General features: G+C 46.3%; 2 protein-coding genes across 2 annotated transcripts; both read left to right on the plus strand.

The window, feature by feature from the left end:
* Positions 1-294: 294 nt before the first annotated feature.
* On the plus strand, positions 295-4806 carry LOC127600523 (uncharacterized). Its single transcript, XM_052065162.1, has 3 exons — positions 295-780; positions 1893-2603; positions 3308-4806. The coding sequence occupies exons 1-3, from the start codon at positions 499-501 to the stop codon at positions 3857-3859; spliced, it is 1545 nt and encodes a 514-aa protein (XP_051921122.1). The 5' UTR covers positions 295-498; the 3' UTR covers positions 3860-4806.
* Positions 4807-5362: 556 nt separating this feature from the next.
* Positions 5363-17188, plus strand: vars1 (valyl-tRNA synthetase 1). The gene is made up of 29 exons (XM_052065396.1): positions 5363-5482; positions 6175-6527; positions 7359-7502; positions 7571-7778; positions 7850-7965; positions 8467-8542; positions 8829-8929; positions 9079-9206; positions 9283-9447; positions 9515-9596; positions 9680-9799; positions 10784-10892; positions 10978-11157; positions 11398-11522; positions 11616-11719; positions 12421-12579; positions 12701-12791; positions 12861-12966; positions 13175-13245; positions 13681-13806; positions 13929-14033; positions 14235-14382; positions 15016-15143; positions 15366-15521; positions 15593-15805; positions 15882-15993; positions 16484-16659; positions 16759-16908; positions 17020-17188. Exons 2-29 carry the CDS (start codon positions 6177-6179, stop codon positions 17086-17088), a joined length of 3819 nt encoding a protein of 1272 aa, XP_051921356.1. The 5' UTR covers positions 5363-5482; positions 6175-6176; the 3' UTR covers positions 17089-17188.
* Positions 17189-19693: the final 2505 nt, after the last annotated feature.

Here is a 19693-nt window from a genome sequence, read left to right on the forward strand (position 1 = left end):
GCGTGTCACTTGTGATTCAAAGTTTGTCATAGATTTTTCACGCCCTCATTCTGCACTCTCGCACTGCAAACATGAATTTTTACTGTGGTGTATGAAGGGGGGGGGGCAGTCGTACAGCCAGTCAAACAAGGCTTGTACGCGTTGGATGTCGCTTGATGACTGCCGGCGTGTGTTTGGGAATGCTGATTTACAGGTAAGCGACAGGTTGCGGAGGGTGTGAGCAGGGCTCGTCTCCCAGAGTCAAAGCCGTCGCCATGGAGGCAAGGGGAGGGGCCGTGGGTGGAGCTGATAGTGGGGTGTGTGGTGGTGGGGGGGAAATGCAAGCAAGATAGAGCCTGCATTAGTTAGTTGATCATTTGCTGACTTGTAACATGATTTTAGGAGCAAGCAGCCAGTGAGGGACACAGCAAGACACTCGTATTTCTTTGTAACTCTCTCACACATTGTATGGCTTTGTGAGAGAAATTTGCTGAGCTCATCACCCTCCTACACAGCAACATGCTGACTGTCGCTGTGTGGGTGCTGGCCCTGCTGGGCCCGGTGCAAGGCTGCAGCCTGTCACCGCCAGCTGACGACAACGCCGAACTGGACATCCCATGCGGCCTTTGCTTTTACGGGCAGACACTTGCTTGGCGCGAGGGCTCTGCGCTGAGCCCTCGGTGTCACAAGACGCCCGGCGGCCACGACTTCGCCACCCTGCACGGACCCGACTGTGACACGGCCGTCGCCTTGGCCTTGCGTCTCGGCCCCGATTGGACCCAGGGACAAGTGGGAGAGGAGGTAAGGGCACATCTGTCACATTGGTGCGACTTGCGACGTTTCAAATATGCTCATGTGTGCTTTGGAAATGCTGTCGTGCAATACAACAATACGATACATGCTGATTTATATAGCGCTTTCACAACAGCAGCAGCTGTAACAAAACGCTGAATAAAACAGTTAACATGAAGTAAAATAATAAGCACAACACATAATATAAAACACGGGACAGTCGTGCAGTCCTATCCACTTTTGCCCTCATACGCTTTGTTGCTTAAAGCAGTTTGAGATGAAAGAGGAGAGAATCAAAGTGTCCTTTCTCCAGTGAATCAGAGCTCAAAATGTGCACACGTCGGCTACAAGCTAAGTTTCAAAGTCAACAAGAAGCTGAAGCATCCATTGACGAAAAAAAAAAGAGATTCTCCTGTCCCATGTAAATCCGCTTCAATTCCAAGCGGCGACTCAATGCCAAATACGCATCTGCGCTCCGCGCCAACGCTCCTCTCTCCTCATCTTCAACTCAAGCAGTCATCCATCTAGCCGCACTAACGCAGACTGTCCAACAGCGCCGACATCTCCACTGAACAAAACGGGGCTGTGAAAAATGCTGCCCATTACAGGTGCAAAACACACAAGCAGCCATGGGCTGCACAGCACCGACAGTCCAATGGCGTCGACATTCCTCCAAATCAAAATCTGTGCTGGTACAGGCGTCCTGCCAAGAAGGCGCAACTACCAAGCACAGATTCTTCTTCTTTGACGAGCAAAAATGCAAGATACAGCAAAAATGCTGTATCTTGCCCGGCTACTCATAATTTTCTTGTTTGTTTTCTTTTTAAGATAAATTAGATCAGGGATTTGCAAATGGCGGCCCATGTAAACCACACTCTGGGTAGTACCCCCTGCCCCCCCCCCCCAAATAAGAGAAATATTTTGAAATCTTAAAACAGCAATAAACTTTCAATTTACATGACGATGGGGAATAGGTAAAAAAAACTAAAATATGAACAAAATGTGTGTGTGTGTCCATCCCTCCATTTTCCGATCAGCTTCATCCTCACAAGGGTCAAATACAAATACACTAATTGAATGGTGGTGAAAATTGGAATGGACTTTCTGCTTGTGTCGCACAGGCAATAAACGAAGACGGAGTCCAAAGTTTCATTCCAGCGCTTCTCCGAGGAAGCGACCGCACACCACCCTCGATAGACGACCCCATCCAACGCTGGGATTGGATTGTCTCCACAGTGGTCCGCTCTGACGTCGCCTCGCAGTGCAGCGCTCTTAGCGGGGAGCTCTACGTCCTAACCGGGGTCGAGGGCTGTGCGGCGGAGCCGCTGTGGTCGGCGGCATGCTGCTCCGTCCCGGGCGGCCAGGGCAGCTTCGCGATGGCCTTAATTAGCCAGTCGCTCCATGAGGAGGACAACGTGAAGCGATTGAGCGTCGAGGAGCTGCAGGAGACGCTGGGAGTGCAGGAGCTGTTCTCCGGAGGCTGCGGGGAGGCAGAGGGTGGGTCAGCCGGGGTCACGTTGGATCTTCAAGCCCAAGACCGCGCACCGGACAAGACTGAAGATTTGGACTCCACTCAAGATGCGACTCACTCGGATGCAAGAGACTCGGGTGGAAGAGACTCGGATGTGACGGAGAAATCCGCAGTGGAGACGGAGAGCTCTGGTGGCATTCAGGAGGCTGTTGAGACGCGTGATGTTGAACGCGTCGCTGAACAGGACAAGGCAGATGGCAATTCCAGCAACATTGTGGTCAGCATCTTCTCCACCACGTTGTCTATCCTCAAAGCTCCACTCAGGCCCATCTTCTCCAGAATCACACAATTCCCCGGACAGGTAAAATATCAGTTTCAGGTTTTGCTATTTCTTATTAATTATTCATAGTATTTATATTATTATTATTATTATTATTATTTAATATTAGCAATTTTTACAAATCACATCAGGGATAACCAGAATTATTTTTGATTTGATGAGATCGCATCTAAATTAATATTTTTAATTATTGTATTTTTTACAATTGTCCCAAATGCTCTCTTATACTGTAGATGGCAATTGTTTTAAAACATTTCCACTGACTTTTTCTAGTTTTATTTATTTTTATTCTTTCATTCGTCCACATCCTAATTGAATTCATTGTCCTTTTGCTGAGCGCCACCTGAGAGAACTGGTTTATTGTATTTTATTTCACAAATTTCCCCTCGGTGTAACATTTGCCATGCTTTCCGAAACCTATCGACATGACCAAAAACCGAAAATTCAATTTACCATCCACACATTTTGTGAATCCCATTTGAGGCAACTTGATCTTGTTTTGCACAAATAAGCGTGATTGAATTCAGCATGCATCATGTTCCCGAACTCGATCTGATATAACCTTAAATTCATTTGATTTCAAATTGGTTGTACTTTTTCAGCTCTGTTTAAACATTCCCAAAGCTGGCCGAAATGTAATCGATATGTTTTTAAGTCTAAAGATTGATTTAAAAAAAAAAGTTTCATTTGAGGTCATGACTTTCCCATTGTGTCTTTTGATGCAGGTGACATACGTTCTCCGGAAGGACCTTGACGTCCTCACTGCCCTCCCAGGAGACTTCTTCTACCTCTTCTACCTCTTGACGTCGGACCTGCTGTCGTGGCTACGTTGGATGGCTGAGACGCTGCTGGACTTCCTGATGGACTGCATCTACAATCTCTACGACTGCGCCTACTCCATGCTTGCCGCACTGCTGAACAGCTGCTACACGGGGGTCACCGGCGTGGGGACCCTGGCCGGCGACACGGTAGGGATATGCGGAAACGCCCTGGGCAAGACCTGGCGGGTAAGCAAGTTCTTCGGGGGGCGTCTTCTGAGACAGAGCGGGGACTACGCCGGGACGGTGGCCGTGGAGATGGGGGATCAGGCGCTAGCTGTTGGCGGGGGGACGGGCCGGCTGGCGTGGAGAAGCGTCGCCGGCGTGTTCAATACAGTCGTCGTGGGGGGGAGCATTGTTATCGGGGTGGTGGATGTGCTGTTTGGGGCCTTCACGGAAGGTTTTGGACGGGAGAGGGAAACCACACCGGTCCACACTGATTTGTCAGAGACTAAGTAGGAATATTTTGGAGTGGGGTTGTTTTTCTTGTACTGGAAACGATTCTTCTAATCTATTTAAAGGGGATATCTTGACAAAAATGGAGTTTTTAACAGTTTTATGGAAAAATAAGTTGGCTCTCGATTTCCTGGCCCACCCATCAAGTCTAGAAATTTAATTTCTTTTATCTGGCAACTTGTAAAATGTGTCTGCAAGCAAGATATTCTGCACGTCCACAAACTTTGTCAGAATAATGTCGAGAATTTACATGATAAGCACCTAGACTGCTTCTCGGCCCAAGACTTTGAAGCAAGGCTGGGTGAAGATCCAATGCCACTTTCAGGCAACAGCTTGGACAACTCTGAAAACCTATTTGAAGAGATTAAAACTCACAGTCATTGCAAATCACGTTGAAGTTCCCCAACTAGCGTGACACCCTTACAGTATTACGTCAAAGCCAAAAGGTAAGCAAAGCTGCATCGAGTTTTATTGGATGCTCAAATTAGCATTAGTTTCTACGAAGTGACCCACATTTAATCTCTGTGAAATTGGTGCCAGTGGTTGGGGTAATTTGTGTCTAGTGGGGTGCTGCTCTTGTTGCATGGCTCGGTGCCCGCCCCGTGAGTGGTCAAGGTAACAAACCCACCTTTGCCCACTCACATCAGACAAGGCCAACCCCTCATAAGCAGCTGATTTCCGCAACACAACAAATATGGCGTTAAGTGACACGCCACAGATACGTTAAGACATTCAGGAACTGTTTTAAATTGTAGATTGGGGGAAAAAAGTCAAATATGTCTCCTTTAAATCACTGTTGACCATTTAAAATGTTTTTTTTTTGTTTGCAAATGACCTCTGATGTGTGGTAAAGGCAAGACCTGTTTGATGACCCTGAATGCGCCTTTGTTTTAAAATCATTGTAATAAAGATACAATACAATACAATACATGCTTGTACGTTTAAATAAAAGAGAAATCACCACCCCTCTCCAAACTGAGTGCTATTTCTTAGGTAATTATTACGTAGTTGAAGGGCAACCAGTTTGGTCAACATATCTTTGCTCAAATAATCTTATGTCATCTCATGTGATTAAGGATATGCATCTCCAAACCCATGTTGGAGTGTTGCATTAATCTGCCATGTAAATCTTTGGAATATGGAAGGAAAACGCAGAAAACCCACGCAAGTGAGAACATGCCAACTCCACACAGGAAGGCCGGACCCAGAATCGAACCCTGCACCTCTGTACTGTGAGGTGGACGTGCTAACCAGTCAACACCAAGCCACCCTTTATTCAATAGCACTAACGGTTTGTTCAAATCGGTAGTGTAGATGCCGTGTATGTAAATGAGTTATCAAAGTAAGAGATAAAATTAACATCGATAATAATAATCACATTTTCTAAAAACAAAACACTGAAGAATAAATTACAATTTTAACGACTATTTTAATAAAACGATGTGTGTTTTCCTTCTTAAAAAAAATAGTTGGAAAAAGTTTACTTGGAGACTTCCGTGCCGGAGCGGAAGTGACGCAACACGGAAGTGGCGTCTCATTGCATCAGACCGCTCAGTGTGGCGTGAGAGATCTCATGCGGCGAGCAGCATTTTGACCGGCTAGCGTCTTTCATTGTTTCCTTCAAAGGTAGGAGCATCGCACGCGTGACATTAGCCTCACCACGCTACCACTTTCAGACAACGTCTTTTCTCTCGTACTAAGCACGCGATTGTGGCTAAAATTCGTGTTTGACTGTGTTTGAAAGCGAGAGCTAACTTAGCATTGACTAGAGTCAGATTTTGACAGATGGCGACAATCAAACTTAAGCGGCTGACTTTCTCGCCGCTCATCTGTTTGGAATGTATACTCAACTTCATACACTACTGCAATGGCTCTATAAAATATGAAATGATGATAGGTGGTTGGCATGTCTGCCCCACAGTCTACAAAATCTGATTTCGAATCTCCTTCGACATGCAGACTATGTACCAAATACTGCGGCTGCATCACATATTTGCCAACCATATCTGATCGGTTCATTGAACACTGTTTTTTCCATTATGTAAATGTGAGTGTGAAATCTCATTTCTGTGTATGTGCCCTGGAATTGGCGAGCATGCTTACTTCTTAGTCATGTCATACATAAAGCATATTTGACAATAAAGAACCCAACTTTAGCAATAAAGGGCTACCTACAGCTTGTCAACCTCAAAGCCTTGTTTTGACTGGCCTTTGTTGCCCTAAAAACATGGCATGCATCACATTTTGTCTACTCGGCGTTCATGTTAGATGCGAATAATTCCTTGTTTCCAGTTTTGATTTTTGTGTGTCTCTATCAGGGATGGCCACTCTTTACGTGTCCCCCCACCCCGATGACTTCCGGAGCCTGCTGGCCCTCCTCGCCGCCGAGGCGTGGCCGTCCTCTGGCGTCAAGACCGTCACTGACAAGCCCCCCGCCAATCTCTGCGCCCGCTCCACTCCCGCCTTGGTGCTGGGCGCGGGGGACGGCGGCGCCGTGCTGAGCGGGGCCAACGCCGTGGCCTGGTACCTGGCCGTGCAAGGGAAGAGGGCCGGCGCGGGTGTGAAGCAGCAGAGTGAGGTGCGGCAGTGGCTCAGCTTCGCCGACAATGAGCTCATTCCGCCCTCGTGCGCCGTTGTTTTTCCCCTCATGGGGGTGACGCTGGACAAAAAGGTGAGGGGGAGTTTTTCATCAATCATTTTTTAAGTCACAGTATGAAACCCCCTAAAGCAGGGGTGTCCAAACTTTTTGCCAAGGGGGCCAGATTTTATGTGGTAAAATGTCGGGGGGCCGACCTTGGCTGACATTCTTTACATTGAACAACAATATTGTTCAGCAAATTTTAGTAAGCCAGTCTGTTTCACATTTCCATTTTTATTTTAATTTCAACAATCTTAAGAATTTCTTTTGGTTCATTTGAAACAGGTATATCACATGCAACTGCTTATTCACTTGACTTTTTCTTAAACAGAAGTCTCCTGAGTGCAAATGGATTGATTTGAAACATAAAATGTATCACCGTGACTTTTCAATAGTCACAAAACCTTTGACGCGAACAACAGGGAAATGAACAAGCAATACACATATCCACAACTGCAAGGATCATTTGAAATATGACATATCAGTCAATATAAACACGGAGTGATGTCTTGTTAACTCGTGAGTGATGCCCTCTAGTGTCTAAATGCTATTACTCATTTAGTGAATGCTATTACTCATTTAGCCACTAGAGGGAAGCAGTACTCTATGAAACATCACTCACCAGTCTACGAGACCTCAGTCAATGCAACACGTGTTCCATTGCGCCCAACCTGCGGGCCAGACGACACTGATTTTATGACGGGGGCCGAGGGCCGGATGAAATTCGACCACGGGCCGGATTTGGCCCCCGGGCCGGACTTTGGACATGCCTGCCCTAAAGGCTGGAAAGTGCATCAGTAACAGCAGGAACTTTGTAAATTGTCATGATCAAGTGATTTATTGACATTTCGTGTTACGCTTCAGCTCCAGCAGACTTCCCGTGTTGAGCTGTTGCGCATCCTGAAGCTTCTGGATAAGATGCTGGAGCCAAGAACCTACCTCGTGGGGGAGAGCGTCACCCTCGCCGACATGGCCGTGGCCTCGGCTCTTCTTCTGCCCTTCAAATACGTGCGTGTTCTCGCGTCTCTCTGCGTTGGGCCGAATCCTCACTCGTCCTCTTGTCTCTTGTCACGTAGGCTCTGGAGCCATCCGACAGGGACGCGTTGACCAACGTGACCAGATGGTTCACCACCTGCATCAACCAGCCGCACTTCATCAAAGTGCTGGGAAAAGTCACGCTGTGTGAGAAGATGGCGCCGGTGAAGACAAACGCAGAGGCCAAAGCTTGTTCGAATCCTTCCGCCGCCGCCGCCGCCGGTGACATGGCCCAAGCGACGCTGAACGGTCGGCAAATGACTTTTGTACGTTGCTCATCGTTGTTTTGAGACGAAATCTAGACGTGGGGACCATTTCAGGGCCGCCCAAGACGGAAGCGCAGCTGAAGAAAGAGGCAAAGAAGAGAGAAAAGCTGGAGAAGTTCCAACAGAAGAAGGAGATGGAGGCCAAGAAGAAGACACAGCCTGCCACAGAGGTAAAACCGTCGCTCAAGTTCCAGACTGGAGCTCGGGGCGGGGGGAGGCCACACGTTGGTGCTCAAGGGCCACATTTGAGGGTTTTTTTTCATTTCCAGATTTTTTTTTTAACTGTGTACTGTACAATGGGTATGAGTTTTTTTTTCTTTTTTTGGAAAAGAATCCAGGCATTCAATGCAGGTATTTAAATCTCTATTTTTTAGGCAAAGAAGAGTCTGAAAATTAGCATTGAATGTGTGAAGACTATAAAAAAAATAAAATTGTTACGTGGAAAAAGTTTTTTCCTACAATTTTTATTTTTTACTGCATCCAATGAATCTTTCTACCATTCATTTAACTCATTCACTCCCAAAGACGTTTTTAAACGTCTTTTCAGACTTGGTCCATAATTGGCTAGTACTGAATGAGTTAATGACCGCAGTAACGTAAGAATAATCAAAGATGTGATTTAAAAGGTATGATTTAGTCTACTCATGTTCTTTTTTTTTTTTTTTTTAAAGAAAAAGGCCAAACCTGAGAAGAAGGAGTTGGGGGTCATCTCCTACAATATTCCTACTCCCGCTGGGGAGAAAAAAGGTGATTTTTGTGTTTCTCTTAACAAGCTATTGGTTTAATTTCATTTCAAAATATAAAGACAGCAAATTTTCTTTCTTGCAAACGCATGACAAAAATCTTAGTTATTTTTTGGTGGGGCTGCCATTCATTTGACGCGAGGCCACAGATCGAATTAAATTCTTCGGTCAAGGTGCCGCTGTAGCGTACATTGTTCCATTTTAGCCCCGCCCGGTAAGGAGGATGAGGAACGTGAACTGCGTTTTTAGCCCCAAGTGAATATTTCCGACGTGTTGCCTGCGCCTCGTAGATGTCGTCAGTCCGCTCCCCGACTCGTACAGTCCTCAATATGTGGAGGCCGCTTGGTATCCCTGGTGGGAGAAGCGGGGATTTTTCAAGCCCGAATACGGGGTAAGCGCCGTCGCATGACCTCAAGTCGTAACCCCTCGGGTGCTTCTTTCTCTGAATTGATGTTTTGAGATCATTTTTCCTCGACTGCAAAATGATGAAATGCAATCTAAAAAAAAAAAAAAAAACGCGGAACTGACTCTGGTCCCCAGAGGCAAAGTATTGGCGATCCCAACCCGCAAGGCATCTTCATGATGTGCATCCCTCCGCCCAACGTGACCGGATCGCTCCACCTGGGACACGCCCTCACCAACGCCATTCAGGATTCCCTGACCAGATGGTTGGCGACGCTCCGAAGGCGGCAGCCCGTGCCGGTGGAAACGTCGAGCCTTGATGGGCTTCTCGTCCGCCCGCAGGCACAGGATGCGCGGCGAGACCACCCTGTGGAATCCGGGCTGCGACCACGCCGGCATCGCCACCCAGGTGGTGGTGGAGAAGAAGCTGATGAGGGACATGGGCAAGAGCCGCCACGAGCTGGGCAGGGAAAAGTTCATCGAGGAAGTGTGGAAGTGGAAGAACGAGTGAGTGGCGCCCGGACGTGGAGAAAGCGCCGAACCGGGTCTTGAGTTGGACTCTTTGCGTCCGCAGAAAAGGAGATCGCATCTACCACCAGCTGAAGAAGCTGGGTTCCTCTCTGGACTGGGACCGAGCGTGTTTCACCATGGACCCCGTGAGCCTCCCTCAACTCGTTACACCAAAAGCCGCCGAAACGTCCTCCTCAGCCTCCTGTTTTTTCGTTTTGTCCCCCTCTAGAAACTTTCCTACGCGGTGCAGGAGGCCTTCATCCGCATGCACGACGAGGGGGTGATCTACAGGAGCAAGAGGCTGGTCAACTGGTCCTGCTCGCTCAACTCCGCCATCTCGGACATCGAGGTCAGTTGCCAAACCGGGGGCTGGGGTCGCGTCGAGGGGTCCAACTCATTCCGAAGGAAGATACGAACAGGGGAACAAAACTCGGAGGAACGAGATGAAATGCTTCGAATGTACAACGCTAATTATATTTTTGAAATTGAGGAAAGTATTGCTTCCGGTTACAAAAGAAATTTCAAGCTACCAAAGGTAAAAAGTTAAAAAAAAAAACTTAAGTTTCCTGAACGCAACATACTGAGCGCTGCGCTGCCATTGGGTATTAAGGGGCCTCATCCTGGCATCCCATTGGCTAAGAAGGACCTTCTACCACACCTCTCATTTATTGTGCAATAATCTAATTGCAACATGTATTTGTTCCATATTTTGATGCATATTTACACTTTAGGAAACATTTGTCTAAAAATTTTTTTGTGGGTTGGAACGAATTAGGGCATTTACATGGAAAATGCGTCTCTACTTACAAATTTTTCCAGAAGCAATAAATTTCATAAGTAGAGGTACCACTGTACAATGTTTTTGATCTGATTTTTATTTTTTTAATTAACAAATCTATTTTATTGCTGCATGCATTGCATCTTTTTGTGGTGGGGGTGGGGGGCGTTGGAACGAATTAGGGCATTTACATGGAAATTGCGTCTCTACTTACAAATTTTTTCAGAAACAATTAATTTCAAAAGTAGAGGTAGCACTGTACAATGTTTTTGATCGGATGTTTTTTTTTTTAATTAAAAAATCGATTTTATTGCATGCATTGCATCTTTTTGTGGTGGGGGCCTGGGGGGGGGGCGATAAATGCAATTCAAATACATGATTTGCTATTAGAAAAGTGCCTTCCAACAAATATCTTGCCTGCAATTAGATCTTTGCTCCCCTCTGCACTTGAACATCGAAACATTGAATCCAAAGTCGCGCTGGGCCGGCCGGCGCTTCGTGCGTGCCAAATGCCGGTCGCGTTAGTTTGCGTGAAAGTGCTCGCTCGCTTCGCAGGTGGACAAGAAGGAGCTGACGGGCCGAACGCTGCTGCCCGTGCCGGGCTACAAAGACAAAGTGGAGTTCGGCGTCTTGGTGTCCTTTGCCTACAAAGTGGACGGCTCAGGTAGCGGGAGCGGAACCATTGACGTCGACGGTGTTGTTTCGCACGGTGACGCCCGTGCTTGGCGGTTTTGTTGAATCGCCTTCAGACGAGGAGGTGATCGTGGCCACCACTCGTATCGAGACCATGCTGGGCGACACGGCGGTGGCCGTGCACCCCGACGACTCCAGATACCGACACCTGAAGGGCAAGATGGTGGCGCATCCCTTTTGCGAGCGCAAGATGCCCGTTGTTTTTGACGACTTTGTGGACATGAGCTTTGGAACAGGTAAGGGAAAGCTAAGCTAAGGCTGCAACAGACAATAATAGATTCATCTGTCTTCCTCCCTCCACGCCCCCCCACCCCCTTTTAAAAAAAATATCAATCAATTTTGAAAAATGGGTTTTCTTTCCCTTCTCTATATTAAAAATGCAACATGATTGCAGATTGATGATGCAGAAAATGCACAAACGTAAAATAAGTTTGCAATGGAGGCTTGGTTCCGCATTTTCAACATTTGCCCTCCAGGCGCCGTGAAAATCACGCCGGCTCACGACCACAACGACTACGAGGTGGGCGTGCGTCACGGCCTGCCCTTTGTCAACATCCTGGACGAGAACGGCCTGCTCATCAACGTGCCGCCTCCCTTCCTGGTACGCCGTCGTCCCAACGCGCCTGCACCCAGACGCCGCTCTGGCAAAAAAAGTTTTGGGCTCATTTTGCCACGCGCTTTTTCCCCGACGCAGGGCATGAAGCGCTTTGAGGCCAGGAAAGCGGTGTTGGAGGCGCTTCAGGACAGGGGTCACTTCAGGGAGGTCAAAGACAACCCCATGGTGGTGCCCGTGTGCAGGTGATGGACGCAGCCTGGCGGAATTTGGCTGCCTTTTGCAAATATATTCTTTTTTTTTTTTTTTTTATATTTGGGGGGGTGTTGTTGTGTGTGTGTGTGGGGCACCTCTTATGTTGTTTTGTGTGTGTTGATTTTATTATTTGATTTGTCGGGGTTTTTGTATGGTTTTTGTCTGTCTGTTGTTTTGGTGCCTGTTTGATTTTTGGGTTTTTTCATATTTCTGTGTTTTTTTTAATTTTAATTTTTTTGTAATTTCTCTGTTTGTGTGTCTTTGTTTTGAGTTATTTTTTGTATGATTGTTTGGTGTGCTTTAGTTTTTTTTGGCATGTTTGTACATTTGGTTTGTTTTGATTTTTTTTTCTCTTTAATGTTATTTTTTTCTCGCACATTTATTTTGGTTTATTTTTTGATTTTGTTTCTCTTTAATTTTATTTTTTTCTGGCACGTTTGTTTTTTTCCATAGTGTTTGTTTTTAGTGTTTATATTGTTTTTTGGTTTTGTGTTTGTTTCTGTTTGTTTTTAGTGTTTGTTTGGTTTCTTTGTTACTTTGTGTATTTTTTTTGTGTGTGTCACTGTTTTTAATTTCTGTTTTGCCTATTTTTGTTGTATGTTTGTGTGTGTTTTTGTTTGGCTTTTTATTTGGAATTGTGCGTGCATATGCGCGCGCGCTTACTGTATTTGTGGGTTTTGCTTACTTGTAGTCGCTCCAAGGACATTGTGGAGCCCCTGTTGAAGCCGCAGTGGTACGTCAGCTGCGCTGACATGGGCAAGCAGGCGGCGGACGCCGTCCGAGAGGGTCACCTAAAAATCATCCCGGACCACCACCTCAAGACCTGGTTCAACTGGATGGACAACATAAGGCAAGAACTGATCAATACCCGTCCGTCTAATTGATGACGAGGGCAAGTCCGGCGTTCATAAGCGTGACCATCTGGGCAAAAGTCCCATTTTGTATCGTAAGTGCTCTTTGGCTCCTCGCAGGGACTGGTGCATCTCCCGGCAGCTGTGGTGGGGTCACCGCATCCCCGCTTACTTCATTACTGTCAACGATCCCTCCGTGAAACCGGGAGAGGTAAGATGCCTCATTGTCATTTCCTTTGCCTGCGTTATTCATGAGGATGTCGCCTTTGTGCCCTTCAAGGACGTAGACGGCCATTACTGGGTGAGCGGGAGGACGGCGGAGGAGGCCAGAGAGAAGGCGGCAAAGCGCTTCAACGTGACCTCTGACAAAGTTACACTCAGACAAGGTCACCCAAAGTGGAGCATTCATTCATTCACTGTTCGTGCTTCCCTTTCGCAAATGACCTCGCGAGACGTTCTGCGTTTGAAAATCTGTATGCGCCCTGCGATTGTGCCAAAGTCAGGCGGGATAGCTCACCCGCAACGCTGTAGAAAATGAACGAATGTGTTGCTGAAGTCGTCTTGAATAATTCGGTTCTTGTTGTCATGTTTCAGACGAGGATGTTCTGGACACTTGGTTCTCCTCTGGCATTTTCCCCTTTTCCATCTTCGGCTGGCCTAATGAGGTACAAACAACCAACTTGCCGCAGCAGGAACAAGCGTGGAGTCGTTTGAGCCACCAAACTTAAGCCATTAGCACCCCAAGATTTCCGACTTGCTCTCTGGAAAGCGAAATTTTGGTTCATCCCATTGGCAATTTGCTCGAGAGACAGTGACGCAAAGCATTTGTTGAACTGATGATCACAGCTGGGGACATTGATGGATCTGGCTGTGTGTCAGCTGCATACTTGTGATAGCCAAAACATTTCCAGACTGAACAGAATGGGTCCAAGGATTGACTCCTGAGGGACCCCACATGTCATGGCCAGAGATTCAAAACCTCACCGTCTGTACTACCATCCTGAAAATGCTCTCTCGACTTGTAAACCAGCACAAAACCCTGTGAATTTTGTCATCATTAGTCCCATTGAAGCCTCCTCCCACGCCGCCTCTTTTTACAGACTCTGGACCTGAGTGTTTTCTACCCTGGCACCTTGCTAGAGACGGGTCACGATATCCTATTCTTCTGGGTAGCTCGCATGGTCATGATGGGCCTCAAACTGACCGGCAAGCTGCCCTTTAAAGAGGTGAGATGAGTCACCAAGTGAAGGGGGGAAGGGGGTGGGGGGGGGCGTTTGAGGATGACACCTCTGAGCCTAATTGACACCCAAACAACAGCAATAACTAGAAGTGATGTAATTGTGCACAGGTTTATCTGCACGCTGTCGTGAGGGACGCCCACGGAAGGAAGATGAGCAAATCTCTGGGCAACGTCATCGACCCTCTTGATGTCATTACTGGGATCTCCCTGGAGGTGAATCCTGATCTCCCCTTGATGCGTTTGTCACATTGCTCCCTCGAGAACCGTTCTCTGCCGTAAGCAGAGTCCATGAATTGACTAGCCTTGAGGGCCCGGTATTGAGAGAGCCGGCCACCAGGGGGCACTGCAGCACTTGTTGCACACCTGGATTGTTGTGTTGCTAAGCGCCTCTTTCCTCTGCTCCCCCCCTTCCAGGGTCTGCATGCGCAGCTCACATTCAGTAACTTGGACCCAGTGGAGGTGGAGCGAGCCAAGGAGGGCCAGAAGTCAGACTACCCCAACGGCATCCCGGAATGCGGCACAGACGCCCTCCGATTCGCCCTGTGCGCATACACCAGCCAAGGTGAACAAGCGAAGCAAACATTTGGACCGATACTACATTGAATCTGGCCTTTGATTCGATGCAACGCTAGCGCTACGGTGCTAATTCAAAACCGGGATTCGAGCCAGCCTCGAAAACCGATCAGTTGAACCATTTTCAGACGTTTTGGCGCTCTGAAAAAAGTCGCGACTGTTGCCGCACCACATTTACGGAGACAAATGCAAAACATCTCACAATGTTCAGGTTTCATCCGTGGCGTCCATGACAAGAGCTAGCCTGCGAGCATTTTTGGCACAGAAAACCGCGCCCGGTTCTTGCTTTTGACGTTGCTATGCTCAGGGATCCTGGTGAAAGTAAGCAATTTTAAACTAAAAAGGAGAAAAAAAAAACTTTTCAAAAGCGGTTGCCAAAATGCGCCAGTGTACTCTACCGATAAATAGTTTTCTCATGAGTGAATATGAGACTTTGCGAAGTGCTTTGGGCACCGTATTTCTTACATTCTAGCGAAATTAGCATTTGTCATTGATTGGACCATGAAGCGCAAAGGATTAAGTAACCATTTGATGCCATTCAGAAGTCATTCGTTACCGTCAACACGAAAGGTGAATCCAAATTTGAAATGTTCCAAATTGCTATTGCATGCGTGCGTTCCAGGCAGGGACATCAACCTGGACGTCAATCGCATCCTGGGCTACCGTCACTTCTGCAACAAGCTGTGGAACGCCGTCAAGTTTGCCATGAAGACACTGGGGGACAATTTTGTGCCCTCAGAAAAAGCCCAGGCGAGTGCAGCTGACGTTTAGCATCTCCCAATTCGTTTGTTTGTTTGACGTCACATGATGTACTTCTGGGTGACAATAACGCAATGTATGTAAATGGACAATTAACCAATGATTCTTTCACATACCACCAGGGGGAGCCCAAGTGCCAACACTTTGGAAAGCACCACATCCAGAGCATCCTAGAACAAAACGAAATGTGCTCTTCTTGTTTGTTTGCGGCAGATGTGCGGCGAGGAGAGTGTTGCCGACCGCTGGATTCTGTCCAGGCTGAGCGCCGCCGTCGGACTGTGCGACGCCGGCTTCAAGGCGTACGACTTCCCCGCCATCACCACCGCCATCTATAACTTTTGGCTGTACGAGCTCTGCGACGTCTACCTGGTACGCACGTTGAGCGTTTGTCATCGTAACAACCACGTTGACCTCGCCTTTTTTTTTTTTTGCTAGCGCAGGAGAGCGTGAAGCCCGTCTTCGGCAAGGAGGGAGACGAGAAGCAGGCCGGCGTGTGCAGGCAGACCTTGTACACATGCTTGGATGTGGGCTTGCGCCTGCTCTCGCCCATCATGCCTTTCGTCACGGAGGAGCTCTACCAGAGGTTGCCGCGGCGACGGCCTCAGCTCGACCCGCCTAGCATCTGTGTCACGCCGTACCCCGACGCTCAAGAGGTGAGTGAAAAAAAAAAAAAAAAACTAAACCCAAAAACCGAGCACATTTGGTGAAGAGGGATTTGCTCCTTTGCAGTTCTGCTGGAACAGCGACGAGGTGGACCGCAACATGGACTTTGTCATGAACGTGGTCAAGACCATCCGCTCGCTCAGGGCCGACTACAACTTGACTAAGACTCGAGCGGACTGTAAGCGGACGCCGACGCGCACTCGCACGCCGTCCGCGTTTTAAAAACGTGGTGGGTTTGAACAAACGGTAAATGGGGTGAGGTCGCACGTGACGGATGTCCAATGGGCACAACCAGCACGTGTGAGTGTTGATTTCTCTAAAAGGAATGTTGGAGCTCTTTTGGAAAAAGCACCTAAAAGCTTTTAGTGACTCACTCTGTCAAGCGTAGCAAATCAAATTATATGTAAATGACAACAGAGAGCAGGAAGTGCATCTTGGCGTGGGAAATGGACTTGGACATCTCCAATGACTTCAGCTCCATTTGCTACCACAGATGCTGCTTTTTTTTTTAACAGAGCATATTGTTTAAAAAGGTGTTTATTTATTTGTTTTGGTTTTGAATTTTCACCTACGGCACGCAGACTGTAGCATATCTATCGTTCACGGCATTTTGTTGTGCTCCCTTGAACAAGCGCCTCTTCCGTCCACTCTATGCGCGCCTGTGCCAGGTTACCTTCAGTGCGCGGACGCCGCCGCCGTCTCCCTGGTGCAGACGTCCAACGTCCAGATCCAAACTCTGTCGTACAGTCAGGCTGTGATCCCCCTGAGCGCCGAGCAGGTGGTGCCGGCGGGCTGCGCCGTGGCCATCGCGTCCGACCGATGCACCGTCAACCTCATGATCAAGGTGACCCGTCCCCCATCGCCACACGACGTGGCCAGTGTGTGCCAGTGAGGTTGTGTGCGCGTGAAACCCGAGAGGTGCTCATGTTGTTGTTGTTGTCAGGGTCTGATCGACGTGGACAAAGAATTGTCCAAGCTGCAGGCGAAGAAAGGCGAGTTGGCCAAGCTGATGGAGAAACTGCACGACAAGATGGCCACCGGCGACTACAGGGACAAGGTGCCGCTCAAGGTGCAGCAGCAGGATGGCGAAAAGGTGACAACAGCGCAACAGAAAACGCGTTTTTCTTTCTGGGAGGGTGGGGGGAGGGGTCCTCGTTCAAGGGTGTCAGCTACTAACGAGAGCTTGTTATGTCTCTTGTTTCAGCTGCGACAAAGTCAGACGGAGCTGGACAAAGTCCAAGAAGCCATGGACAACTTTAGCAAGATGAAATAACGCGTCATCGTCAAAATCATCATCATCATGTTGATTTGTGAATTTTTATTCCAAGTGTTGTAAAAAAAAATGGATTAAAAAAAATCTAGTCAATGTCTAATCTTTTTGTGTTTATTCACCTCACCACAAACGACTAGCTTTCAACAGAGGCTTTCCGACTAGGGTTAGGGTTTCAAAAAAAACCCCCGACCACGTATAGTAAGGGGTTTTGAGCCGAAAAAAAGGACCACGTATAGGAAAGCGCTTTGAGCCCAAAAAAAACGACCATGAATAGTAAGGCGTTTTTCAAAAAAAACGACCATGAATAGTAAGGCGTTTTTAGACAGAAAAAACGACCATGCATAGTAAGGCGTTTTTAGACGAAAAAAACAACCACTTATAGTAAGGCGTTTTTCAACGAAAAAAATGACCATGAATAGTAAGGCGTTTTTAGACGAAAAAAAACGACCATGTATAGTAAGGCGTTTTTTGGATGAAAAAAACCATGTATAGTAAGGCGTTTTTAGACGGAAAAAACGACCACGTATAGTAAGGCGTTTTTAGACGAAAAAAACAACCACTTATAGTAAGGTGTTTTTAGACGAAAAAAAACGACCATGTATAGTAAGGCGTTTTTCAACGAAAAAAACGACCATGTATAGTAAGGCGTTTTTCAACGAAAAAAACGACCATGTATAGTAAGGCGTTTTTCAACGAAAAAAACGACCATGAATAGTAAGGCGTTTTTAGCCGAAAAAAACGACCATGTATACTAAGGCGTTTTTCAAGGAAAAAAACGACCATGTATAGTAAGGCGTTTTGGGCCGAAATAAACGACCATGTATAGTAAGGCGTTTTTAGCCGAAAAAAACGACCATGTATAGTAAGGCGTTTTTCAAGGAAAAAAACGACCATGTATAGTAAGGCGTTTTTCAAGGAAAAAAACGACCATGTATAGTAAGGCGTTTTTCAACGAAAAAAACGACCATGTATAGTAAGGCGTTTTTCAACGAAAAAAACGACAATGAATAGTAAGGCGTTTTTAGCCGAAAAAAACGACCATGTATAGTAAGGCGTTTTTCAACGAAAAAAACGACCATGTATAGTAAGGCGTTTTTCAACGAAAAAAACGACCATGAATAGTAAGGCGTTTTTAGCCGAAAAAAACGACCATGTATAGTAAGGCGTTTTTAGCCGAAAAAAACGACCATGTATAGTAAGGCGTTTTTCAAGGAAAAAAACGACCATGTATAGTAAGGCGTTTTGGGCCGAAATAAACAACCATGTATAGTAAGGCGTTTTTAGCCGAAAAAAACGACCATGAATAGTAAGGCGTTTTTCAAGGAAAAAAACGACCATGTATAGTAAGGCGTTTTTCAAGGAAAAAAACGACCATGTATAGTAAGGCGTTTTTAGCCGAAAAAAAACGACCATGTATAGTAAGGCGTTTTTAGCCGAAAAAAACGACCATGTATAGTAAGGCGTTTTTAGCCGAAAAAAACGACCATGTATAGTAAGGCGTTTTTCAAGGAAAAAAACGACCATGTATAGTAAGGCGTTTTTAGCCGAAAAAAACGACCATGTATAGTAAGGCGTTTTTAGCCGAAAAAAACGACCATGTATAGTAAGGCGTTTTTAGCCGAAAAAAACGACCATGTATAGTAAGGCGTTTTTCAAGGAAAAAAACGACCATGTATAGTAAGGCGTTTTTCAAGGAAAAAAACGACCATGTATAGTAAGGCGTTTTGGGCCGAAATAAACGACCATGTATAGTAAGGCGTTTTTAGCCGAAAAAAACCCGACCATGTATAGTAAGGCGTTTTTAGCTGAAAAAAACGACCATGTATAGTAAGGCGTTTTTAGCCGAAAAAAACCGACCATGTATAGTAAGGCGTTTTTAGCTGAAAAAAACGACCATGTATAGTAAGGCATTTTAAGCCCCCAACAAAATGACCATGTGTAGTAAGGCGTTTTTAGCTGAAAAAAACGACCATGTATAGTAAGGCGTTTTTCAAGGAAAAAAACGACCATGTATAGTAAGGCGTTTTTCAAGGAAAAAAACGACCATGTATAGTAAGGCGTTTTTCAAGGAAAAAAACGACCATGTATAGTAAGGCGTTTTTCAACGAAAAAAACGACCATGTATAGTAAGGCGTTTTTCAACGAAAAAAACGACAATGAATAGTAAGGCGTTTTTAGCCGAAAAAAACGACCATGTATAGTAAGGCGTTTTTCAACGAAAAAAACGACCATGTATAGTAAGGCGTTTTTCAACGAAAAAAACGACCATGAATAGTAAGGCGTTTTTAGCCGAAAAAAACGACCATGTATAGTAAGGCGTTTTTAGCCGAAAAAAACGACCATGTATAGTAAGGCGTTTTTCAAGGAAAAAAACGACCATGTATAGTAAGGCGTTTTGGGCCGAAATAAACAACCATGTATAGTAAGGCGTTTTTAGCCGAAAAAAACGACCATGAATAGTAAGGCGTTTTTCAAGGAAAAAAACGACCATGTATAGTAAGGCGTTTTTCAAGGAAAAAAACGACCATGTATAGTAAGGCGTTTTTCAAGGAAAAAAACGACCATGTATAGTAAGGCGTTTTTAGCCGAAAAAAAACGACCATGT

The sequence above is a fragment of the Hippocampus zosterae genome, chromosome 5 (genome assembly GCF_025434085.1).
Source record: "Hippocampus zosterae strain Florida chromosome 5, ASM2543408v3, whole genome shotgun sequence".
Taxonomy (NCBI): Eukaryota; Metazoa; Chordata; class Actinopteri; order Syngnathiformes; family Syngnathidae; genus Hippocampus; species Hippocampus zosterae.